Source organism: Salmo trutta, chromosome 5, assembly GCF_901001165.1.
Source record: "Salmo trutta chromosome 5, fSalTru1.1, whole genome shotgun sequence".
Lineage (NCBI taxonomy): Eukaryota > Metazoa > Chordata > Actinopteri > Salmoniformes > Salmonidae > Salmo > Salmo trutta.
Genome location: NC_042961.1, coordinates 67,065,870 through 67,093,585, shown reverse-complemented (window position 1 = coordinate 67,093,585; position 27,716 = coordinate 67,065,870). Strand labels below are relative to the sequence as shown.

Here is a 27,716-nt window from a genome sequence, read left to right as displayed (position 1 = left end):
GAATGTTTTGATAGATGCTGTGGCTGCAACATCACCGATGCATTTCCTAATAAACTCACTCACCGAATCAGCGTATTCATCAATGTTGTTTTTCGACGCTATGCAGAACATATCCTTGTCCACGTGATTGAAGCAATCTTGAAGAGTGGAATCCGATTGGTCGGACTAGCATTGAATAGACCTGAGCGCTGGTGCTTCCTGCTTTAGTTTCTGTCTACAGGCTGGGAACAACAAAATAGGGTTGTGGTCAGCTTTTCCTTAAGGAGGGCGGGGGAGGGCCTTATGTGCTTAGCGGAAGTTAGATTAGCAATGATCTTGGGTTTTGCCAGCCCTGGTAGCCCAATCTATATGCTGATAGAATTTAGGGAGCCTTGTTTTCAAATTAGCCTTGTTAAAATCCCCAGCTACAATAAATGCACCCTCAGGATATGTGGTTTCCAGTTTACATAGAGTCGAATTAAGTTCTTTCAGGGCCGTCGATGTGTCTGCTTGGGGGGGAATATACACGACTGTGATTATGATCGAAGAGAATTCTCTTGGTAGATAATGCGGTCTGCATTTGATTGTGAGGAATTCTAAGTCAGGTGAACAAAAGGACTTGAGATCCTGTATGTTGTTATGATCACACCACGTCTCGTTAATCATAAGGGATTTCTACCCCCGCCCTTCTTCTTACCAAAAAGATGCTTGTTTCTGTCGGCGCGATGCGTGAAGAAACCAGGTGGCTGTACCGACTCAGATAGCGTGTCTCGAGTGAGCCATGTTTCGGTGAAACAAAGAACGTTACAGTCTCTGATGTCTCTCTGGAAGGCTACCCTTGCTTGGATTTCGTCTACCTTGTTGTCAAGAGACTGGACATTGGCGAGTAGTATGCTCGGGAGCGGTGCGCGATGTGCCTGTCTACGGAGCCTGACCAGAAGACCGCTCCGTCTGCCCCTTCTGCGGCACCGTTGTTTTGGGTCGCCGGCTGGGATCCGATCCATTGTCCTGGGTGGTGGGCCAAACAGAGGATCCGCTTCGGGAAAGTCGTATTCCTGGTCGTAATGTTGGTGAGTTGACATTGCTCTTATATCCAATAGTTCCTCTCGACTGTATGTAATAAAACCTTACATTTCCTGGGGTAACAATGTAAGAAATAACACATAAATAAAAGAAATACTGCATAGTTTCCTAGGAACGCGAACGAGGCGGCCATCTCTGTCGGCGCCGGGAGTAGTATGGTATTCTCTAAGAAATGCGTCTGTCACCACATAGGCCTTGGGTTTACCAGTATTATCTAGACACTGCTCCAGTCACCACATAGGCCTTGGGTTTACCAGTATTATCTAGACACTGCTCCAGTCACCATAGACCTTGGGTTTACCAGTATTATCTAGACACTGCTCCAGTCACCACATAGACCTTGGGTTTACCAGTATTATCTAGACACTGCTCCAGTCACCATAGGCCTTGGGTTTACCAGTATTATCTAGACACTGCTCCAGTCACCACATAGACCTTGGGTTTACCAGTATTATCTAGACACTGCTTCAGGAGAATCTTTCTAACTTTACACTCCATCTTTCTCCAGCTACCTTCATTAAATGTCATTACTTGAGGAACAGCGTTTGTCAGGGTAAAGGTGGAGTTCTGATTAACAGGTTGGAGAGCAAAAGCTTTAGGAAACATGTGACCTCTGTTCACCTTCTTGATTTTACCATCTATATCATAATCCTGATTGACAGCCTGGTGTGTGTAATTGACTCCTTGTTTCTCCAGACTCATAACTGGTTCTAGTCCTCCGTCCAGCTGTAAGAACAATATTCATCCTTCATTCAATGCAGTTATACTGTATACAGGTCTTATATAACTCTACTGGCCCTGTGCTGAACTGCATTGTCACGGCTGTCTGAAGAATGGGACCAAGGCGCAGCGGGTATATCGTTCCACATTTTATTATAACAGTGAAACTATGCAAGACATATATATAAACTAAATAAACAAAACAAACCGTGACGAAGAGGTGCAACATACACTAACTCAAAACAAAATAATCTCCCACAAAACCTAGTGGGAAAAACAACAACTTAAATATGATCCCCAATTAGAGACAATGATGACCAGCTGCCTCTAACTGGAGATCATCCCAAAAAAACAACAACATAGAAATACAGAAACTAGAAACCCCACATAGAAATACAAAACTAGACAAAACCCCCAACATAGAAAAAAGAAACTAGAACCAACATAGACATAAATAAACTAGACAAAAACCCCTGTCACACCCTGACCTACTCTACCATAGAAAATAAATTATATATATGGTCAGGACGTGACATGCATATTAGACCTTATATATACAGTACCAGTCAATAGTTTGGACACACCTACTCTTTCAAAGGTTTTTCTTTATTTTTACTATGTTCTACATTGTAGAATAATAGTGAAGACATCAAAACTATGAAATAGCACATATGGAATCATGTAGTAACCCAAAAAGTGTTAAACAAATCAAAATATATTTTATATTTGAGATTTTTCAAAGTAGCCACCCTTTGACTTGATGACAGCTTTGCACATTCTAGGCATTCTGATTTGGAGTTGTCCCCTCCATGAAGAACTTCTCACAGCCTGTAACATCACTGAACTTCTCCACTACATGAGAGAGAGCAGGAGGAAAGAGAGAGAGAAGGAAGAGAGTAGAGAGATGATTCAATACCCCCATCATCACCTGAAGACTGTACACCACAGAGACAAAGATGAAGTTACAGAGACCAGTTGGTAGACTGGAGACTGTTGAGCTGAGTCAGGACAGACTGCTTTAAATAGTTATTACAGAGACCAGTTGGTAGACTGGAGACTGCTGAGCTGAGTCAGGACAGACTGCTTTAAATAGGTTTTCAGAGACTCCTCCTTCAGGTGTCAAAACAGATAGGGTTGATTTGCATAAACTCCTCTGTATGTTTCCATGGAAACTGCTGTAACTAATATAATGTGACTCACCTCCTGTAGGTCTATTCCATGGGACTGACTCACCTCCTGTAGGTCTATTCCATGGGACTGACTCACCTCCTGTAGGTCTTTCCATATAAACTGCTGTAACTTCAGGCCTATTCCATGGAACTGATGTAACTGTAGGTCTTTCCATGTAAACTGCTGTAACTTCAGGCCTATTCCATGGAACTGCTGTAACTATATGTGACTCACCTCCTGTAGGCCTATTCCATGGAACTGTATGGTGATCAGACCTCTGGGCATTTTCACAAGAACCACCACAGACATTTTAATTTACTTCATTTGAATGAAAACATTTGCCCTAAATCTGCCATTGAGAATGTCATGTCTTGACTTTTCCTAGATAAGTGTTTTAAAGAAATGGGGAGACTTGGGTATTTGTTTTTGGACCGAAACTGTAGAGATCAGTCAGGAATTGAACTTCTAATATCTAATTCATCCATTAAATGACCGGGTATGATGGTGCATTGATCAGCTGTACAGTTTCAAGCTGTTATTTTTGCGATTTTGCCCAAAGTTAACTTTTAACACATTAACTTTTTTGAACATGATTTCATAAACTAAATCTTAGAAGGACAAATGATTTTGAATGTTTTTAACCCCCTTCCCTTCCTTCTCCTGACGGTTGTCTGGCCAACTGATGATCAAATTCCCCAGATGAACCTTGACTTGTTAGTTTAATGCAGAATGAATAAACCCTCTCTGTTCTCCTAGATGCTGAACCCAGATGTAGGGACTGTGTACACTGAGAGTTTTTCTTCCTGTCTCATGATCTATCAATGCCTCAGGACGTCACTGAGTAAACATTATCTTACTGAATGAGGAACTATTCTCCCATGTTATCTGGGGGAAGGTGTGTCTGAAGTAAACAGAGCACCCGGACTGCAAGCAGTCAGCTTCCTTTTCAGTTGTTTTATTACATTGACCAGATCAACCTGTACTTGTTTGTTTAAATGAGTCCTGTCTGGCATAATTATCTGACTTGCAAGCTGTCATTTGCCGACTTAGTGGCCTTGTGGGTAGAGTGTCCACCCTGATAGAGGTTTGTTCCCTGGTTGAGTCATACCAAAGACTCTAAAAAATGATAGACACAAAATACAAAGACACAATTCAGGTGCAGCTTTCACAGTGTTGAAAATGTTGTGAAATGTTGTATGTACTTTCCATGTAATAGCAGCACCGAGGAGGGTTACGGATGAAGAGTTCACATTCATTAATATTCCACAAGGCTTAACGCCTCTGACACAAAAACTCAATGACAGAGAGTCTCTGAAAATTAATGGTCAAGACTGGACAAGGAGGGTTGGATAAACTCCTCTGTATGAAGATGAGTCCTGTCTGGTATAATTAGTGGTCAGACTGGACAAGGAGGGTTGGATAAACTCCTCTGTATGAAGATGAGTACTGTCTGGTATAATTAGTGGTCAGACTGGACAAGGAGGGTTGGATAAACTCCTCTGTATGTGGAACAGGTGGAACTATTTAGAATGTGTAACAATCAAACCTCCCTATTGGCTGTGTTCCACATTCTAAAGTAGAACCATCATTTTACTTGCTGAAATATTGTCCAGAAATGACCTCATTGGACAGAAAGGGGAACTCCTCCCCACACGCATGTTGAACAAATATAATGTTTCCCTGAAACAAAGGATTCCTGTAGTTTCATGAAATAAGAAACTGATTCATAGTATATCATACATCATACAAGCCAACATTCAAGGCAACACTTTATGTAAACAATTAGCAAATAAACGTCCACACCTTTCAATCACAACTACAAAGGTACATTTATATGAAGTATAATTGTGTGACCTGCTTCAGCTGGTAATTTAAGAAGTTAAATGTTTTACTTAAGTGAACATACTTAGTGTGTAATGGTAGCTGAGAAATGTACGTTATTTACATACAAATATGATTAATCTAACTTAATTAATATTTTCATAATTAACTAAAGCCTAAAAGTGTTAGTTTGTTCCCCAGTCTCCTCTACTCTGACTGAGAAAAGGCCTCCTCAACTGAAGAATCTACAGCTGCTGAGTCTGAGGTGTTAATCAGTCCAGTGCTGCTCTGACCACAGTGTTGTTAGGAACCACATTTTCTAATGCTACATACACAGCCTTGTGTCAACTCTTACTGTGAACTACTTCAGTTTCTGGAAATAAACTCAGCAGAGGTCAGACCACAATACATCAACATAAACAACACCAATAAATGAATCCCATTATACGCCATCTTCTAGTTTCCAGGAAGTGAGTTAGAGTCCAAGCCAGAGGAAGTTGGATGATACCGTAGCTCCATGACATGCAAGTCAGAGGCAGGGATATTACCAGTGATGAGGTCCAATGTGTGTCCACAGTTGTGGCTGGGAACATGTAAGTGTTGCCCAAGGTTTAGACAATAAGCACTTGATGGTTTTTTGCAACTGCACTTGAAGAAACGTTCAAAGTTCTTGAAATGTTCCGCAAAGACTGACCTTCATGTCTTAAAGTAATGATGAACTGTCATTTCTCTTTGCTTATTTCAGCTGTTCTTGCCATAATAAGGACTTGTTGTTCACATCTTCATCCATTTCATTCAGTTGTTCACATCTTCCTCCATTTCATTCAGTTGTAAACATCTTCCTCCATTTCATTCAGTTGTTCACATCTTCCTCCATTTCATTCAGTTGTAAACATCTTCCTCCATTTCATTCAGTTGTAAACATCTTCCTCCATTTCATTCAGTTGTAAACATCTTCCTCCATTTCATTCAGTTGTTCACATCTTCCTCCATTTCATTCAGTTGTAAACATCTTCCTCCATTTCATTCAGTTGTTCACATCTTCCTCCATTTCATTCAGTTGTAAACATCTTCCTCCATTTCATTCAGTTGTAAACATCTTCCTCCATTTCATTCAGTTGTAAACATCTTCCTCCATTTCATTCAGTTGTAAACATCTTCCTCCATTTCATTCAGTTGTAAACATCTTCCTCCATTTCATTCAGTTGTAAACATATCTGTAATGTATGTGAGGCCTTTGAGACTTCATACTAAATATGTTGAGTGGCTGAGTCAGAGACGCTAAGCCTTGTGGGATATTAATGAATGTGAACTCAGCAGCCGTAAAAACCCCCAACATAGAAAAAAGAAACTAGAACCAACATAGACATAAATAAACTAGACAAAAACCCCTGTCACACCCTGACCTACTCTACCATAGAAAATAAATTATATATATGGTCAGGACGTGACATGCATATTAGACCTTATATATACAGTACCAGTCAATAGTTTGGACACACCTACTCTTTCAAAGGTTTTTCTTTATTTTTACTATGTTCTACATTGTAGAATAATAGTGAAGACATCAAAACTATGAAATAGCACATATGGAATCATGTAGTAACCCAAAAAGTGTTAAACAAATCAAAATATATTTTATATTTGAGATTTTTCAAAGTAGCCACCCTTTGACTTGATGACAGCTTTGCACATTCTAGGCATTCTGATTTGGAGTTGTCCCCTCCATGAAGAACTTCTCACAGCCTGTAACATCACTGAACTTCTCCACTACATGAGAGAGAGCAGGAGGAAAGAGAGAGAGAAGGAAGAGAGTAGAGAGATGATTCAATACCCCCATCATCACCTGAAGACTGTACACCACAGAGACAAAGATGAAGTTACAGAGACCAGTTGGTAGACTGGAGACTGTTGAGCTGAGTCAGGACAGACTGCTTTAAATAGTTATTACAGAGACCAGTTGGTAGACTGGAGACTGCTGAGCTGAGTCAGGACAGACTGCTTTAAATAGGTTTTCAGAGACTCCTCCTTCAGGTGTCAAAACAGATAGGGTTGATTTGCATAAACTCCTCTGTATGTTTCCATGGAAACTGCTGTAACTAATATAATGTGACTCACCTCCTGTAGGTCTATTCCATGGGACTGACTCACCTCCTGTAGGTCTATTCCATGGGACTGACTCACCTCCTGTAGGTCTTTCCATATAAACTGCTGTAACTTCAGGCCTATTCCATGGAACTGATGTAACTGTAGGTCTTTCCATGTAAACTGCTGTAACTTCAGGCCTATTCCATGGAACTGCTGTAACTATATGTGACTCACCTCCTGTAGGCCTATTCCATGGAACTGTATGGTGATCAGACCTCTGGGCATTTTCACAAGAACCACCACAGACATTTTAATTTACTTCATTTGAATGAAAACATTTGCCCTAAATCTGCCATTGAGAATGTCATGTCTTGACTTTTCCTAGATAAGTGTTTTAAAGAAATGGGGAGACTTGGGTATTTGTTTTTGGACCGAAACTGTAGAGATCAGTCAGGAATTGAACTTCTAATATCTAATTCATCCATTAAATGACCGGGTATGATGGTGCATTGATCAGCTGTACAGTTTCAAGCTGTTATTTTTGCGATTTTGCCCAAAGTTAACTTTTAACACATTAACTTTTTTGAACATGATTTCATAAACTAAATCTTAGAAGGACAAATGATTTTGAATGTTTTTAACCCCCTTCCCTTCCTTCTCCTGACGGTTGTCTGGCCAACTGATGATCAAATTCCCCAGATGAACCTTGACTTGTTAGTTTAATGCAGAATGAATAAACCCTCTCTGTTCTCCTAGATGCTGAACCCAGATGTAGGGACTGTGTACACTGAGAGTTTTTCTTCCTGTCTCATGATCTATCAATGCCTCAGGACGTCACTGAGTAAACATTATCTTACTGAATGAGGAACTATTCTCCCATGTTATCTGGGGGAAGGTGTGTCTGAAGTAAACAGAGCACCCGGACTGCAAGCAGTCAGCTTCCTTTTCAGTTGTTTTATTACATTGACCAGATCAACCTGTACTTGTTTGTTTAAATGAGTCCTGTCTGGCATAATTATCTGACTTGCAAGCTGTCATTTGCCGACTTAGTGGCCTTGTGGGTAGAGTGTCCACCCTGATAGAGGTTTGTTCCCTGGTTGAGTCATACCAAAGACTCTAAAAAATGATAGACACAAAATACAAAGACACAATTCAGGTGCAGCTTTCACAGTGTTGAAAATGTTGTGAAATGTTGTATGTACTTTCCATGTAATAGCAGCACCGAGGAGGGTTACGGATGAAGAGTTCACATTCATTAATATTCCACAAGGCTTAACGCCTCTGACACAAAAACTCAATGACAGAGAGTCTCTGAAAATTAATGGTCAAGACTGGACAAGGAGGGTTGGATAAACTCCTCTGTATGAAGATGAGTCCTGTCTGGTATAATTAGTGGTCAGACTGGACAAGGAGGGTTGGATAAACTCCTCTGTATGAAGATGAGTACTGTCTGGTATAATTAGTGGTCAGACTGGACAAGGAGGGTTGGATAAACTCCTCTGTATGTGGAACAGGTGGAACTATTTAGAATGTGTAACAATCAAACCTCCCTATTGGCTGTGTTCCACATTCTAAAGTAGAACCATCATTTTACTTGCTGAAATATTGTCCAGAAATGACCTCATTGGACAGAAAGGGGAACTCCTCCCCACACGCATGTTGAACAAATATAATGTTTCCCTGAAACAAAGGATTCCTGTAGTTTCATGAAATAAGAAACTGATTCATAGTATATCATACATCATACAAGCCAACATTCAAGGCAACACTTTATGTAAACAATTAGCAAATAAACGTCCACACCTTTCAATCACAACTACAAAGGTACATTTATATGAAGTATAATTGTGTGACCTGCTTCAGCTGGTAATTTAAGAAGTTAAATGTTTTACTTAAGTGAACATACTTAGTGTGTAATGGTAGCTGAGAAATGTACGTTATTTACATACAAATATGATTAATCTAACTTAATTAATATTTTCATAATTAACTAAAGCCTAAAAGTGTTAGTTTGTTCCCCAGTCTCCTCTACTCTGACTGAGAAAAGGCCTCCTCAACTGAAGAATCTACAGCTGCTGAGTCTGAGGTGTTAATCAGTCCAGTGCTGCTCTGACCACAGTGTTGTTAGGAACCACATTTTCTAATGCTACATACACAGCCTTGTGTCAACTCTTACTGTGAACTACTTCAGTTTCTGGAAATAAACTCAGCAGAGGTCAGACCACAATACATCAACATAAACAACACCAATAAATGAATCCCATTATACGCCATCTTCTAGTTTCCAGGAAGTGAGTTAGAGTCCAAGCCAGAGGAAGTTGGATGATACCGTAGCTCCATGACATGCAAGTCAGAGGCAGGGATATTACCAGTGATGAGGTCCAATGTGTGTCCACAGTTGTGGCTGGGAACATGTAAGTGTTGCCCAAGGTTTAGACAATAAGCACTTGATGGTTTTTTGCAACTGCACTTGAAGAAACGTTCAAAGTTCTTGAAATGTTCCGCAAAGACTGACCTTCATGTCTTAAAGTAATGATGAACTGTCATTTCTCTTTGCTTATTTCAGCTGTTCTTGCCATAATAAGGACTTGTTGTTCACATCTTCATCCATTTCATTCAGTTGTTCACATCTTCCTCCATTTCATTCAGTTGTAAACATCTTCCTCCATTTCATTCAGTTGTTCACATCTTCCTCCATTTCATTCAGTTGTAAACATCTTCCTCCATTTCATTCAGTTGTTCACATCTTCCTCCATTTCATTCAGTTGTAAACATCTTCCTCCATTTCATTCAGTTGTAAACATCTTCCTCCATTTCATTCAGTTGTAAACATCTTCCTCCATTTCATTCAGTTGTAAACATCTTCCTCCATTTCATTCAGTTGTAAACATCTTCCTCCATTTCATTCAGTTGTAAACATATCTGTAATGTATGTGAGGCCTTTGAGACTTCATACTAAATATGTTGAGTGGCTGAGTCAGAGACGCTAAGCCTTGTGGGATATTAATGAATGTGAACTCAGCAACCGTAATTCCAGAACAGTCCCTCTGTTGTAATAGTGTGATGTGTATCTTCTGACAGACTCTATGCTGAGTAAAGTCATGTTTTATCCTAAAACGTTTTTCTACCAGAACCAAAGTGTGGATGCAGTCACTATTTAGAGCAGTCTAATCTCATTAACCCAGAACTATAATATTGTGTGATTCAGTTCTGGGTCCATACGTGTTAGAAACTACAGGAGGTGAGTCACATGTTATTAGTTACAGCAGTTTCCATGGAAACATAGAGAGGAGTTTATGCAAATCAACCCTTTCTGTCTTGACATCTGAAGGAGGAGTATCTGAAATAACTATTTAAAGCAGTCTGTCCTGACTCAGCTCAGCAGTCTCCAGTCTACCAACTGGTCTCTGTAATAACTATTTAAAGGAGTCTGTCCTGACTCAGCTCAACAGTCTCCAGTCTACCAACTGGTCTCTGTAACTTCATCTTTGTCTCTGTGGTGTACAGTCTTCAGGTGATGATGGGGGTATTGAATCATCTCTCTGCTCTCCTCCTTCTCTCTCTCCTTCCTCCTGCTCTCTCTCATGTAGTGGAGAAGTTCAGTGATGTTCCACTGTGCCAGAATTTCTTCCTGGATGGGACAACTCCAAATCTCCCGGGTATTTTGGTTGGTGGGACAGTCCAGAACCAGAACCGCTACAAGCCGATCTGCCAGTTGTTCAACAACATCTACAGGTTTGCAACTCTCTACGACACGACCAACAGGATCCCTGTGTTCTCAGCCTACACCTTCACTGGTTATACAAAGGGTAGACCAAATCAGTCCTGGATGATCGAACCTCAGGTAGGACTAATGTTTTGTCATATAACATAACATGTGTATTTGTTTACTTGTATATATCACAGACAGTTATGTTACCAAGTCAGTCCTGGATGATAAAGCCCCAGGTAGTTCTAATCTCTATTCATTCAACATGTGTATTTGTTTACTGCTATAGACATACAGTATCTTTGAGACACGAATGCATCTTTGGTCCAACCACTTTCAGTTTAAGTCTGGGTTGTTAAATTGTTAAAGAGTTTTAATGTCTGACTGATGTTTCTGCAGCTTGAAAATATAAAAAAACAACATAACATGAAGGTGGATAATAAAGCTGTCACACACCAGGCTGTGGACACAGACTACGAACTAAACAAGATGAAATTGGACAGAGGTCACCTGTTCCCATGTTCACACGCACCTGATGATGATGCCAAGAGTTCCACTTTCACCCTGACAAACGCCGTTCCCCAGTACGAAAAGTTCAACCGAGGCAGCTGGAAGACAATGGAGTGCAGAGTCAGAAAATATCTTGAGCTTAACTGTAAGGACAACAACAACAAGATAAAGGCCTATGTGGTGACTGGAGCAGTTCCCAGCCACAGCAACACACTGAACAACCGAGTGAACATCCCAGATCTCATGTGGACAGCCTACTGCTGTTACAACAACAACCTGAAACAGTGGGTGGCCCAAGCACACTGGGGTGAGAACGTACAGGACACCAAGGGGAAAACATTGAATCCGGAAACCTTGGGAGCACTCGAAGGCGAGTTGAACAAGATCTACAATGTCGGAGTCAAGGTGTTTCACGATAAATGTCCAATAAATGTTATTCTGAGTGTATTAGAGGACGAGACAGGGAGGAACTTAGAGAGTGTAGAAGAGGTTGAGCCGGGGAGAAAGAGGGTCAGGGAAGGGAGCGGAGAGAGGAGCAGAGAGAGGAGCAGAGAGGGGAGCAGAGAGAGGAGCAGAGAGAGGAGCAGAGAGAGGAGCAGAGAGGGGAGCAATAAGATGGCAAGAAGAACAGGGGAGTTAAAGGAATGTGATGAGGAGGATGGATGTGACTGTGACTGTAATGTAAAGTGATGAGTTTTGTCCAGTGGTAATTCCCACAACTATTGAGAACACATCCCCTAAGTTACAAGGGTTATAAGGTTTATAATGGTTATAAGGGTTAAGTAATAAGGGTTATAATGGTTATAATAAAAAGGTATAAGGGTTATAATGGTTATAATTAAACAAGTTTAAGGGTTATAAAGGTTAAAGACAAGCTCTGTTACTTTGGCGACTAAGAAAGTATATTTTTAAACCTCCCACTTTGGGCTGGATGTATCAATGTGTCGTTCATACATGTAGAATCTATCAGCAGAACTACCGTTTCCCTACATTTCACCCCCCTAGCAATTTGAGTCTTACCCAATGAGCATCAGCTCCTCACATTTTAGTGGAAACTAGTGTGGTGGCAGAATTAGTGTTGAATTGTTGTAACTTCTCAATGGATATGTTCTGTGTTGGACTGTGACGTCATGCCTTCCATAGAGTCCTGGTATGTCTGTACCTAAACACAAGGCCATTGTGTTCTGGAACTGTTGCTGGTATAAATAACTGTTGCTGGTATAAATAACTGTTGCCGGTATAAATAACTGTTGCCGGTATAAATAACTGTTGCCGGTATAAATAACTGTTGCTGGTATAAATAACTGTTGCTTGTATAAATAACTGTTGCTGGTATAAATAACTGATGCCGGTATAAATAACTGCTGCCGGTATAAATAACTGTTGCCGGTATAAATAACTGTTGCCGGTATAAATAACTGTTGCCGGTATAAATAACTGTTGCTGGTATAAATAACTGTTGCTGGTATAAATAACTGTTGCTGGTATAAATAACTGTTGCTGGTATAAATAACTGTTGCTGGTATAAATAACTGTTGCTGGTATAAATAACTGTTGCCGGTATAAATAACTGTTGCCGGTATAAATAACTGTTGCCGGTATAAATAACTGTTGCAGGTATAAATAACTGTTGCAGGTATAAATAACTGTTGTGTAACAATCTGATTGTATTATCCCCTCTCACTATATAAGGGACATGGATCCATTTAATAATCTCCCCTGCAGCTGCTTGATTAAAGATCTTTCTATACAATCAAATAGTTTCTGCCTTCATCTTTGGATCTAATTTTCTATTACATTTGGTGCCGTGACCTAGATGGACTCAGACATCACTCTGGCCACAACTTAAAGAAGGTAAGAGATCTTATTAAAAACATCTCTGTGAAGGACTGTCTGTTGTCCAGTCGAGCTTTAATGGTGAGAGATCTCTGTGAAGGACTGTCTGTTGTCCAGCCCAGCCTTAATGGTGAGAGATCTCTGTGAAGGACTGTCTGTTGTCCAGTCGAGCCTTAATGGTGAGAGATCTCTGTGAAGGACTGTCTGTTGTCCAGTCGAGCCTTAATGGTGAGAGATCTCTGTGAAGGACTGTCTGTTGTCCAGTCGAGCCTTAATGGTGAGAGATCTCTTGTCCTCATCAGCCACAAAATGTTGGTGTTCAATTTGGCAGAACTATTTCTTCCCTATAATAATGAATCTAACCGGTTAACATTGATCAATGGGAGCACAGTGGTGTCTCCTATAGTAGTGATTGGTTGGACCAGTATATTAGGAGGGATTGGTTTACCTATAATCACCTGAAACATACTGTTGGACCAGTATATTAGGAGGGATTGGTTTACCTATAATCACCTGTTGGACCAGTATATTAGGAGGGATTGGTTTACCTATAATCACCTGTTGGACCAGTATATTAGGAGGGATTGGTTTACCTATAATCACCTGTTGAACCAGTATATTAGGAGGGATTGGTTTACCTATAATCACCTGTTGGACCAGTATATTAGGAGGGATTGGTTTACCTATAATCACCTGTTGGACCAGTATATTAGGAGGGATTGGTTTACCTATAATCACCTGTTGAACCAGTATATTAGGAGGGATTGGTTTACCTATAATCACCTGTTGGACCAGTATATTAGGAGGGATTGGTTTACCTATAATCACCTGTTGGACTAGTATATTAGGAGGGATTGGTTTACCTATAATCACCTGAAACATACGTCAGGTCAGTCTGTCTCTCTTACCTCAGCGTCAGGTCAGTCTGTCTCTCTAACCTCAGCATCAGGTCAGTCTGTCTCTCTAACCTCAGCATCAGGTCAGCCTGTCTCTCTTACCTCAGCGTTAGGTCAGTCTGTCTCTCTTACCTCAGCGTCAGGTCAGTCTGTCTCTCTTACCTCAGCATCAGGTCAGTCTGTCTCTCTTACCTCAGCGTCAGGTCAGTCTGCCTCTCTTACCTCAGCATCAGGTCAGTCTGTCTCTCTTACCTCAGCGTCAGGTCAGTCTGTATCTCTTACCTCAGCATCAGGTGTGTCTTTAGTTGCCTTCCACTGAATGCAGGGAAACATTTTGTATTTATTTTTACAGCAGTTCAACCAGTGACATTTTGATGAGAAATAATAGTATTTATTGTTTGCGGACTTGGACAAAAGGGGGACATTTCCTGGTTCAAGTGTAGCTGAAAGTGGGATGAAAATTCTGTCTCACAATCTGTTTGAAGTCTGCTGGCTTAGTGTAACTGAATACAAAAATGCTAATTATCAATGATATGGATAATAGATCTAAAATACAGATGATGGTGACTAATTGGAAATATATGTATCAATCAATCAATCAATTGAAACCTGTCCTGTTCACAGAGCTCATGGAGTGGAGGTTTGAAAACTAGAACAAGGCTTCCACCTGCTGGTGAGATGATTCAAGAACACGGCTTGAAAATCCTCCTTGACCAGCTCCAGGTATGTTTAGAGACATGGTAACTTCTTGACCAGCTCCAGGTATGTTTAGAGACATGGTAGCTTCTTGACCAGCTCCAGGTATGTTTTGAGACATGGTAGCTTCTTGACCAGCTCCAGGTATGTTTAGAGACATGGTAGCTTCTTGACCAGCTCCAGGTATGTTTAGAGACATGGTAGCTTCTTGACCAGCTCCAGGTATGTTTAGAGACATGGTAGCTTCTTGACCAGCTCCAGGTATGTTTAGAGACATGGTAGCTTCTTGACCAGCTCCAGGTATGTTTAGAGACATGGTAGCTTCTTGACCAGCTCCAGGTATGTTTAGAGACATGGTAGCTTCTTGACCAGCTCCAGGTATGTTTTGAGACATGGTAGCTTCTTGACCAGCTCCAGGTATGTTTAGAGACATGGTAGCTTCTTGACCAGCTCCAGGTATGTTTAGAGACATGGTAGCTTCTTGACCAGCTCCAGGTATGTTTAGAGACATGGTAGCTTCTTGACCAGCTCCAGGTATGTTTAGAGACATGGTAGCTTCTTGACCAGCTCCAGGTATGTTTAGAGACATGGTAGCTAGCTAGTATGCTGGACCATAGCTGGTTGAACACATAGTTACGGCAAAGTTTGAATGAATAACTGACAACTAAAAGAGTGCTTTCAATCATTTCTATTTTTAGCTCAAATAACGTTGTCTAATGTTGAATTGGAACATTTTGGAGTCACTTGGTTACATTTAAACACCATGAGAACAAAACACCAGACTCTCACAGGCTTCATTCATTATAGATGTTTATTCCTTCAGATGGGAAGAAGATGGATACATACAGTGATAGAATTACATTCAGAACATATAATAGTATCTCTATGGTAACAGTGATAGAATTACATTCAGAACATATAATAGTATCTCTATGGTAACAGTGATAGAATTACATTCAGAACATATAATAGTATCTCTATGGTAACAGTGATAGAATTACATTCAGAACATATAATGGTATCTCCATGGTAACAGTTACATGGCAGTCAGATCCTGACATACTGTTGGACTATGTATTAACAACAGTAATGTCTTTATATCATAACTGAATTAAACTTTATTTTCTTCAGAATTTCATGTGATATATAGACATAGCAGTGAAAGTCAGTATAAAGATTTGACTTGAACCCTGGTCTCCCATGAGGGAATGTACTTTATAGTCGTCTGTGTTTCCACTGGACCAAACTCTGGGACAGGAAATGATCTGTGACACCTACAAAGAGACACATTTACAATCCTCATCACATTCCATTAACCCTTTCCTGCTAACATCCCCCCTTCCTACCTCCCTCTCTCTGCTCTTCTTTCTCTCTTTCTGAGAAGAACCTCTTGGACACTGCTCTGGGAACACCTGGACACCACTACCTGGGTCGTACTGGTTCAACATGTTATACTGTAACACCCTGACCTGTTTCACCTGTCTTTGTGCTTGTCTGTATTTTTCTTAAAACTCAATTGTTGGTTCAGTGCTTGTAAGTCAGCATTTCACTGTTAGGTCTACACATGTTGTATTCAGCATTTCACTGTTAGGTCTACACATGTTGTATTCAGCATTTCACTGTTAGGTCTACACATGTAGTATTCAGCATTTCACTGTAAGGTCTACACATGTTGTATTCAGCATTTCACTGTAAGGTCTACACATGTTGTATTCAGCATTTCACTGTAAGGTCTACACATGGTGTATTCAGCATTTCACTGTTAGGTCTACACATGGTGTATTCAGCATTTCACTGTAAGGTCTACACATGCAGTATTCAGCATTTCACTGTAAGGTCTACACATGCTGTATTCAGCATTTCACTGTAAGGTCTACACATGGTGTATTCAGCATTTCACTGTAAGGTCTACACATGGTGTATTCAGCATTTCACTGTAAGGTCTACACATGGTGTATTCAGCATTTCACTGTAAGGTCTACACATGGTGTATTCAGCATTTCACTGTTAGGTCTACACATGGTGTATTCAGCATTTCACTGTAAGGTCTACACATGGTGTATTCAGCATTTCACTGTAAGGTCTACACATGGTGTATTCAGCATTTCACTGTTAGGTCTACACATGGTTTATTCAGCATTTCACTGTTAGGTCTACACATGGTGTATTCAGCATTTCACTGTAAGGTCTACACATGGTGTATTCAGCATTTCACTGTAAGGTCTACACATGGTGTATTCAGCATTTCACTGTAAGGTCTACACATGGTGTATTCAGCATTTCACTGTTAGGTCTACACATGGTGTATTCAGCATTTCACTGTAAGGTCTACACATGTTGTATTCAGCATTTCACTGTAAGGTCTACACATGGTGTATTCACAACATAAAAACATGTTGTGAACCTGGTGTGACATTATTGAAACTGTGCTGACACCTGGTGGACATCAAGAGGAACTACACCACACACACAATCACCTTAAAACAGATGGGATGCTTTACATACGTTGCTCTTCTTTATTAGACACTAATATATATGTCCAATAAACAGACATGCAAAGTCGGAATGTAAAGTCGGAATGTAAAGAACAAAGGACTGGAAAGTTCTTCAGAAGCAGCTGTAGTGAGTCAAGCATCTTGAGGTTACCTGAAATAGGTCAAAGCATATATTACATTTAACTCAACATCTTGGACACAGACACACGTTACCTGCTATATTTGGGCAACAGGATTAAGACAGAGAGAACTTGGTAAAATACAATGTATGCTTCTGTATTTGGAGTAGGCTGGTATATACAGTATCATCGGTAACAATTGTGTACAAGCCACCTAGTTAATAAAATATTGGAGCAGGCAGTCATTAGTGAAGTTACATGTTAACCATAGAGAGCCTAATAGAGGAGCCTTATAGAGGAGCCTAATAGAGGAGCCTAATAGAGGAGCCTAATAGAGGAGCCTAATAGAGGAGTCTAATAGAGGAGCCTAATAGAGGAGCCTAATAGAGGAGCAGTAGAGTTCACCTGCCGAATGCCGACACACGGGAAATAATAACTAAAACAACGAACGAGAGACGGTGGAGGCTACCTGCCGCCCCATGGCTCTATGCAGTAAGGTGTTAGCAATGGGCTGATATGATAAACATAGCACACAATATATACAGCTAGCAAAGGTAAGAACTTAGCACGCTAGGCTAGCAGGCTGAATATATAGCAATAATATAACCAGCACCATTAGTGGTAGCGAGTTAGCATGCTGTGTGGCTAACAATGCTAATATGTAAACAGACAGCCATCTTGGTAGAGGCTAGGTACGTATGAGGAAGTGACCGGGTGTGATGACATCACCGGTCAGCCATACTGGTTGTGTAAGAATTATCACCTGGTAGCCATCTTAGACACAACCAACAATTTGAAGGGCTGAATACTGTACTGTACCCAGAACTATGCCAAGGGGATAGATAAACAGGATATGCAGTATGGATAGTACCCATACATTAATTACTGGCATATAAACACTGGATAAGGCATGTATTACAGAGGCATGTCTGTTGTAAATATGTTATTTTCTCTGTTACGCTGTATGTACTGCACTGACATGCATGATTAAATAGTCTACTGCACACAGCGCACCACAGCAGCCTCAACTCTGACAGCTGTGTAGCTGCTGGCAACGTCATTGAAAGACTTTATCACTCAGGATGGAACTTTCCACTGCTACTATTTTTACCATGTAATGTTACTATGAAAACAGCATCAGAACACCCTATAGAACAATAGTTTATGTATTTACCTAGTCGGCTTGTTGTCGTGTGTTAGAGGAATATTCCTCTTGAGATGCATTCACGTTGCGATAGGGAGAGAAACCTATTCTGACGGGCAGTCAATGCACAACAATTCATAATGCAATTGAAGGATAGCAATTTTTACAGATCTAGAAGCACAAGCATTTCACTACACTCACAATAATATCTGCTAACCACGTGTGTGACCAATACAATTTGATTTGTAATGTATGTGAGGCCTTTTGAGACATCATACTAAATATGTTGACTTGCTGGTCAATGGAAATGCAAGTGTTACTTCTTTGAGTTGCTGATTCAGTCGCTAAGCCTTGTGGGATATTAATGAATATGAACTCAGCAGCCATGATTCCAGAACAGTCCCTCTGTTGTAATAGTGTGATGTGTATCTTCTGACACTCCATGCTGAGTAAAGTCATGTTTTGTCCACCACTTTATTTAAAACATGTTTACAACCAGAGTTTAAGATCTGAGCAACAATAGAGAACAGCTCTTTTTTGTGTTTGCTAAATCAGCCTTTGGTTTCCTTGCGTCTTGCGTTTCACCTGGAAAAGAGACCTATCTCAGCATTAACTTCCTGTCAAAATAAAAAATGTGAAAGAAATGTTAATTTGTCTCCATGATTTGTAAACTGTAACTGTTGCTTGTTGAGCTCCAGACATGGATTATCTGCAGATAAATGACCAAAACATTCTCTGCAGATGGTGTTCCTCAGTGCAGGAACTATATTGAGAGGACGGAGCATCATTCTGGTCCACTCTCATTTGTTCAGTCCATGTTTATGTTGCAGGACATCTAATTTGGTCAGGTAAAACTGTATTTGAACTCACATTTCACCATCAAACATTATGGTAGGCTACGTTTTAGAATGTGTATGGACTATTTTGTCATGGTTTCTCCATTTCTAAGTCTTACTGAACGAACAGCCGTTTGGGAGCCGAATGAACGGCTCTTTTTAGGTGAACGGAGACAAATGATCCGGCTACCAACCAGGAAGTGTCCAATGGGGTAAATGCAGATGGACCAACCCCAGGCTTCAGCCTCTGTACCTTTTCTAGCCTCTATGCTGCATCAGTTGGGCTACAGATTATAATGGTTATTGTTCATAGAACATCTGATAGTGAATCATACAGCCCATCTATAGTCTACTATCAGATGTTCTATTAACAAGAACTATAGATGGGCTATATGGTCCACTATGTTACAATAATACACTATAGATGGGCTATATGGTCCACTATGTTACAATAATACACTATAGATGGGCTATATGGTCCACTATGTTACAATATTACACTGTAGATGGGCTATATGGTCCACTATGTTACACTATAGATGGGCTATATGGTCCACTATGTTACAATAATACACTATAGATGGGCTATATGGTCCACTATGTTACAATAATACACTATAGATGGGCTATATGGTCCACTATGTTACAATATTACACTATAGATGGGCTATATGGTCAACTATGTTACAATATTACACTATAGATGGGCTATATGGTCCACTATGTTACAATAATACACTATAGATGGGCTATATGGTCCACTATGTTACAATAACACACCATAGATGGGCTATATGGTCCACTATGTTACAATAATACACTATAGATGGGCTATATGGTCCACTATGTTACAATAATACACCATAGATGGGCTATATGATCCACTATGTTACAATAATACACTATAGATGGGCTATATGGTCCACTATGTTACAATAATACACTATAGATGGGCTATATGGTCCACTATGTTACAATATTACACTATAGATGGGCTATATGGTCCACTATGTTACACTATAGATGGGCTATATGGTCCACTATGTTACAATAATACACTATAGATGGGCTATATGGTCCACTATGTTACAATAATACACTATAGATGGGCTATATGGTCCACTATGTTACAATAATACACCATAGATGGGCTATATGGTCCACTATGTTACACTATAGATGGGCTATATGGTCCACTATGTTACAATAATACACTATAGATGGGCTATATGGTCCACTATGTTACAATATTACACTATAGATGGGCAATATGGTCCACTATGTTACAATATAGATGGGCTATATGGTCCACTATGTTACAATAATACACTATAGATGGGCTATATGGTCCACTATGTTACAATATTACACTATAGATGGGCTATATGGTCCACTATGTTACAATAATACACCATAGATGGGCTATATGGTCCACTATGTTACACTATAGATGGGCTATATGGTCCACTATGTTATAATAATACACTATAGATGGGCTATATGGTCCACTATGTTACAATAATACACTATAGATGGGCTATATGGTCCACTATGTTACAATAATACACTATAGATGGGCTATATGGTCCACTATGTTACAATATTACACTATAGATGGGCAATATGGTCCACTATGTTACAATATAGATGGGCTATATGGTCCACTATGTTACAATAATACACTATAGATGGGCTATATGGTCCACTATGTTACAATATTACACTATAGATGGGCTATATGGTCCACTATGTTACAATATTACACTATAGATGGGCTATATGGTCCACTTTGTTACAATAATACACTATAGATGGGCTATATGGTCCACTATGTTACAATATTACACTATAGATGGGCTATATGGTCCAGTATGTTATAATAATAGACTATAGATGGGCTATATGGTCCACTATGTTACACTATTACACTATAGATGGGCTATATGGTCCACTATGTTACAATATTACACTATAGATGGGCTATATGGTCCAGTATGTTACAATAATAGACTATAGATGGGCTATATGGTCCACTATGTTACAATATTACACTATAGATGGGCTATATGGTCCACTATGTTACAATATAGATGGGCTATATGGTCCACTATGTTACAATAATACACTATAGATGGGCTATATGGTCCACTATGTTACAATATTACACTATAGATGGGCTATATGGTCCACTATGTTACACTATAGATGGGCTATATGGTCCACTATGTTACAATAATACACCATAGATGGGCTATATGGTCCACTATGTTACACTATTACACTATAGATGGGCTATATGGTCCACTATGTTACACTATAGATGGGCTATATGGTCCACTATGTTACAATAATACACCATAGATGGGCTATATGGTCCACTATGTTACACTATTACACTATAGATGGGCTATATGGTCCACTATGTTACACTATAGATGGGCTATATGGTCCACTATGTTACAATAATACACCATAGATGGGCTATATGGTCCACTATGTTACACTATAGATGGGCTATATGGTCCACTATGTTACACTATAGATGGGCTATATGGTCCACTATGTTACAATAATACACTATAGATGGGCTATATGGTCCACTATGTTACAATAATACACTATAGATGGGCTATATGGTCCACTATGTTACACTATAGATGGGCTATTTGGTCCACTATGTTACAATAATACACTATAGATGGGCTATATGGTCCACTATGTTACAATAATACACCATAGATGGGCTATATGGTCCACTATGTTACAATAATACACCATAGATGGGTGGCCAAACTGGCATAGATTTTGAAAAGGGTTTTTAATGCATTTAATGGGGTTCCAGGGCTCCATTACCGGGTAGGGAGCACCCCACTACCGGACCAAGTCACTGGAGGGAGCCCTTGGTCAATTTATGAGGTTCTGAAAAAAAATTCAGAAAAACGACAGTCCCAACTTCTCTGTCACTGAACTCTGTTTGGCTGTGCACCTGGTGATTGAACAGGTCACCAGGTCTATATTTCTTTATATACACACTGAGCTGTAGTCTAAAAGAGATACACACTGAGCTGTAGTCTAAAAGAGATACACACTGAGCTGTAGTCTAAAAGAGATACACACTGAGCTGTAGTCTAAAAGAGATACACACTGAGCTGTAGTCTAAAAGAGATACACACTGAGCTGTAGTCTAAAAGAGATACACACTGAGCTGTAGTCTAAAAGAGATACACACTGAGCTGTCGTCTAAAAGAGATACACACTGTGTCCAAAATGTCACCTTATTCCCTTTATAGTAGTAATAGTAAATGAAACTTTTACAGGGCTTTTCATTACAGACAAAGTGCTTGTTAATCAAAATAAACAAGGTTTTAATACTAAATAGAAGCTACAATAGATGTATCAGGTCTGAGTTCTTCTTGAAGCCTCCAGATGTGGAAGTTCATAGCTGGATGGTCAGCGGAGGTGGTGGTCAGGTCAGCATGTCCAAGGGAAGGCTAGCGGCTTGAGGTCATCAGGGCCACTCTCTGTATTGGGACTCTGATGAAGTTTGAGATCCCCACAGAGTACTGTCCACTCCTTACTTCAGAAGTATCCTCCTGAGCAATGAAACATATGTCCCACTGCCATCTCTGCATGCATATTCTCCTCTTGGATCACCACTGGTGAAGAACAAGTCTGTAGGTGTAATTAAAATGAAAACAAACCTGTCAGCCAGCATTGGGGCGGCAGGTAACCTAGTGGTTAGAGCGTTGGACCAGTAACTGAAAGGTTGCTATATCGAATCCCCGAGCTGATAAAGCTGGTAAAAATCTGTTGTTATGACCCTGAACAAGGCAGTTAACCCACTGTTCCTCGGCCGTCATTGAAAATAAGAATTTGCTCTTAACTGACTTGCCTAGTTAAATAAAGATTAAATAAATAAATAAAATTAGGTAGCTTGTGAAGAACTCTGATTTTCATCAAGTTACCGGCAGGAATCCAATTCATGACAACAAGACTTGACCTGCACTCAACTAGCGATTAGAAAAGAAAGTAAAAAAATATATGTACAGAATTTACATGAGCCATCTGCCTCGGCTGCCACTAGGCGCCATGGAAACTATAGAACATCCTGTATTTAAGCAGTAAAGCCCAAGGGGCTGTTGTATATGGCCACAAACCCCTGAGCTGCATTATTGCTATTAGAAACTGGTTACCAATGTAATTAGAGCAGTAAAAATAAATGTTTTGTAAATGTCATACCCGTGGTATACAGTCTGATATAGCACGACTGTCAGCCAATCAGCATTCAGGGTTCCAATCACCCTGTTTCTAAATACATATACACTGAGTGTACAAAACATTAAGAACACCTTCCTAATATTGCGTTGCACCTCCTCTTTTGTCCTCAGAACAGCTTCAATTCGTCGGGGCATGGACTCTACAACGGTCCACAGGGATGCTGGCCCATTTTGACTCCTATGCTTCACCCCAGTTGTGTCAAGTTGGCTGGATGTCCTTTGGGTGGTGGGCCATTCTTGAGACACACAGGAAACTTTTGTGAAAAACCCAGCAGCGATGCAGTTCTTGATACAAACCGGTGAGCCTGGCACCTACTACCATACCCCGCTTAAAGGCACTAAAATATTTATGTCTTGCCCATTTACCCTCTGAATGACACACATACACAATCCATGTCTCAATTGTCTCAAGGCTTTAAAAAATCCTTCTTTAACCCGTCTCCTCCCCTTCATCTACACTGATTGAAGTGGATTTAACAAGTGACATCAATAAGGGATCATATCTTTCACCTGGTCAGTCTATGTCACGGAAATAGCAGGTGTTTGATTCATAATGTTTAGTACACAGTGTACATACATAGTAGTGCATTATATAGGGATTATGGTGCCATTTGGGATACATTCACAATAAATATAAAATCAATAAATATAAAATCAATAAATATAAAATCAATAAATAAATGAAAATGTCATTATCATCACGTGATTTTTCCTCCTCACACACACACACACACACACAACAAATAAATAAAACATGTTTCAAACCGTGTCCCAAACAGAGCTCTATTCACTACAGGGTTCAATATGGGGTGCTGGTCAATGGTAGTGCACTACATTTACATTTTCGGCATTTAGCAGACGCTCTTATCCAGAGCGACTTACAGTAGTGAATACATACATTTCATATCATGCATTTTATTTTTTTGTACTGGCTCCCCCGTGGGAATCGAACCCACAACCCTGGCATTGCACACACCATGCTGGTGTTGCAAACACCATGCTCTACCAACTGAGCCACAGGGAAGACCCAATAGGGAACAGGGTGATATTTGGGACACAAACAGTAACAATATGACGGGGACGCATCTTGATGGGTCGAGCATCACCTGTGTCCATCTCATGCTGCACCAGATGAGTCTGACCCACCTCTTCCTCACTCAGAGCAAAGCTGCCTCTGAATTCAAACAGCAACTGCCACAACCATTCCTGCTGCTCGGGGACCAACACAGTTCCTCCCCCATACCTCCCTCACTGCAGACAGTGTCCTCTACTCTCCCATCTGGGGTAGCTGGGCTGGGGGGGCGCGGCCCGGGCTCACGGAGGGATGTGTCGTGGAGGTAGCTGGGGGGATGTAACACAGCTGTAGGTGACAGAGGGGCTGGGGGGATGTAACACAGCTGTAGGTGACAGAGGGGCTGGGGGAATGTAACACACAGCTGTAGGTGACAGAGGGGCTGGGGGAATGTAACACACAGCTGTAGGTGACAGAGGGGCTGGGGGGATGTAACACACAGCTGTAGGTGACAGAGGGGCTGGGGAATGTAACACACAGCTGTAGGTGACAGAGGGGCTGGGGGAATGTAACACACAGCTGTAGGTGACAGAGGGGCTGGGGAATGTAACACACAGCTGTAGGTGACAGAGGGGCTGGGGAATGTAACACACAGCTGTAGGTGACAGAGGGGCTGGGGGGATGTAACACACAGCTGTAGGTGACAGAGGGGCTGGGGGGATGTAACACAGCTGTAGGTGACAGAGGGGCTGGGGGATGTAACACAGCTGTAGGTGACAGAGGGGCTGGGGGGATGTAACACAGCTGTAGGTGACAGAGGGGCTGGGGGGATGTAACACAGCTGTAGGTGACAGAGGGGCTGGGGGGATGTAACACAGCTGTAGATGACAGAGGGGCTGGGGGGATGTAACACAGCTGTAGGTGACAGAGGGGCTGGGGGGATGTAACACAGCTGTAGGTGACAGAGGGGCTGGGGGATGTAACACACAGCTGTAGGTGACAGAGGGGCTGGGGGGATGTAACACAGCTGTAGGTGACAGAGGGGCTGGGGGATGTAACACAGCTGTAGGTGACAGAGGGGCTGGGGGGATGTAACACAGCTGTACGTGACAGAGGGGCTGGGGGGATGTAACACAGCTGTAGGTGACAGAGGGGCTGGGGGATGTAACACAGCTGTAGGTGACAGAGCGGCTGGGGGGATGTAACACAGCTGTAGGTGACAGAGGGGCTGGGGGATGTAACACACAGCTGTAGTTGACAGAGGGGCTGGGGGAATGTAAAACACAGATGTGGGGGAGGGTGGGGGCAGCCATGAGTCTCTGCTGCTTTAACTGTTGGAGTAAAGAGTTTGTTGGGTTGAGTGAATGTGACATTAGGGGGGGCCATGGTGACTGCCGGCCCTCCCTGGAAGCTCAGTGGTGGTCATATCAGTGTGCCTCCATGTAGGTCTAACTGGCAGCCTGTGGGCCCTCCCTGGAAGCTCAGTGTTCCTCCATGTAGGTCTAACTGGCAGCCTGTGGGCCCTCCCTGGAAGCTCAGTGTTCCTCCATGTAGGTCTAACTGGCAGCCTGTGGGCCCTCCCTGGAAGCTCCTAAGAAAGTCCAACCATTTCATGGATGCCAGCTCACCTGTGACTGTGTGGAGCTGCACAGTTGTGGGCTCACACTGAGTCCAACCTGGCACAATATCCGGCCTCACCAGGGTTACTGTGGACCCAGTGTCCACCAGGGCAGAGCAGGGCACCCCCTCTACAGTGACAGGGACATGACAAAGGTCCCCAACACAGGTCCGGCCCACCACAACAACAGGCTCCATCCGCTTGCCCTTGTCTGCTTCTGGGGGAAGTGGTGCCTTGCTTCCCCGTCTGGGCCGGTGGGCTCCTCCTGAAGAAGATGGTGGTTGGGAAAGAAAGCCAGGGGTCCGCACTACCCGGTCTATGTGGACCCCGAGCCGTTTCCCTGATCTCTGGGGGACATGGGGTAAACCTGGCGCAGATAGCCTGGCTGGCCACAACCCCAGCAGACCCTGGGACCAGGGCATGTGTTTCGTGTCGCCTATAGCGACACAGCACGAATTAGTTCTGTCATATCTGCCACCCATGCAGGATTTTCCGGCTGCTCTGCCCCCCAGCCAACACAGAGGGTCTGTCTCCCTGCACCCCCACCAAAGCCCCAGCTGAAGCCCCAGCCCACACCAGCTCCCTCTCCAAAGCCAGGATGAGCCAGCTGGGTCTGTATGCGCAGCTCCGTAGGAGAGAGTGCCTGTATGAACTGGTCCCGTGACAGCTCGCTCTGCACAAAGGGGGGCATGCGAGCTGCAGATCTCCTGCTGGTCCTCGTCTCCATCCTCATGAAGTTATGCAGGACACAGGTAGCCTTCACACACCTGAATTCCTCCAGGAGGCAGTCCCAGATGGCCCTGGTCACCCAACCTTGCAGTCGTTTTGAAGGAATCTCCCGTTACAAGGTATCTGTAGGAATATGGAAGACAATGTAATTATTAGACTTTCACATCACAGGGTCATTGTGGATTACTAAAGTATAATATCCCTGATAACAGCTCATGAAAACATTGGATATCAAGATGAATGGGCCCACACGTGCATATATAGCATGTGACAATAACAGGATCATATCAAAGAATGAATAAATACCACTGGAAGCTTGATGAGTTGATCCACTGAATCAGCTGTGCAGTGCGAAGGCAAAAACAAAAACGTGCCCCCCTTTTGAGACCCCAGGACTGAGAACCACTGCTCTTCATATGTACACAGGCTTTCATAGCTCTCTTTATCTGAGGACAGAAAACATCCCAAGAAACAGACTTCATTATAGTCAAATTATACCGCAGTGAATATTACTATTATCTCCGTCCTCTCTTCTAGGGACAGGAACAACACAGCAGTAGCTGTCCTATCCAGAATAGCCTCCTCTCTCACTGACAGCTGGGGCTGCTCTCCTTTCACCCTCCATGGCTGTTAGCTAGCTACCTACAAATGCATTTGGAGTTAGTTTTTTACACTGATAAATACATCAAGATACCGAGCTAATATGAGGATAGGTAGCTGGTGATATTTCATTCACTTGGCTAACTATCTATACAGTATGTGAAGTTGTCTAGATAGCTAGCTGGCCAACTAGCTAGTTCATTTAGCAGCTCATTTCAGTTAGCCTGCACTGTAGCTAGTTAGCTAATAATACGTCGTTTTTGGTTTAACATTTCTTTTAAATGTATTTACTTACTTGAATAGGTTCTCCCAGACATGTAGATCATTGGAAACAGGGCAGCAAAGTTAGTTTGTCACCAGAGCGTTTTAGAGGATCTT

The 27,716-nt window shown here is 41.6% G+C and overlaps 2 protein-coding genes and 1 long non-coding RNA gene across 7 annotated transcripts in view; 1 reads left to right on the top strand and 2 right to left on the bottom strand.

Moving 5' to 3' along the window:
- Positions 1–1,334, bottom strand: part of LOC115194918 (uncharacterized) — an 88,631-nt gene extending 87,297 nt beyond the window's left edge. The window contains exon 1 of the long non-coding RNA XR_003878556.1: positions 1,283–1,334. This is a non-coding gene — a long non-coding RNA (uncharacterized LOC115194918). The remainder of the gene's footprint in view (positions 1–1,282) is intronic.
- Positions 1–12,838, top strand: part of LOC115194903 (endonuclease domain-containing 1 protein) — a 120,406-nt gene extending 107,568 nt beyond the window's left edge. For 2 of the 4 annotated variants that reach the window (XM_029754820.1, XM_029754818.1), the window contains one exon: positions 11,012–12,838. In XM_029754820.1, coding sequence (XP_029610680.1) covers positions 11,012–11,770 — 759 coding nt within the window. In that variant the 3' untranslated portion in view covers positions 11,771–12,838. Of the gene's footprint in view, positions 1–10,272; positions 10,706–10,969 lie in introns of those variants that run through there. The other 2 variants (XR_003878552.1, XM_029754819.1) reach the window with 2 other exon arrangements.
- Positions 12,839–24,337: 11,499 nt separating this feature from the next.
- On the bottom strand, positions 24,338–25,792 carry LOC115194900 (leucine-rich repeat extensin-like protein 2). 2 transcript variants are annotated; one of them, XM_029754806.1, is made up of 2 exons: positions 24,814–25,792; positions 24,338–24,739 (listed from the first exon to the last, which is right to left on the bottom strand). In XM_029754806.1, exons 1-2 carry the CDS (start codon positions 25,775–25,777, stop codon positions 24,537–24,539), a joined length of 1,167 nt encoding a protein of 388 aa, XP_029610666.1. In that variant the 5' UTR covers positions 25,778–25,792; the 3' UTR covers positions 24,338–24,536. The 2 variants fall into 2 exon arrangements, with proteins under 2 accessions (XP_029610666.1, XP_029610667.1); XM_029754807.1 differs by having other exon boundaries at positions 24,682–24,730; positions 24,768–25,792.
- Between the last annotated feature and the right edge of the window lie 1,924 nt (positions 25,793–27,716).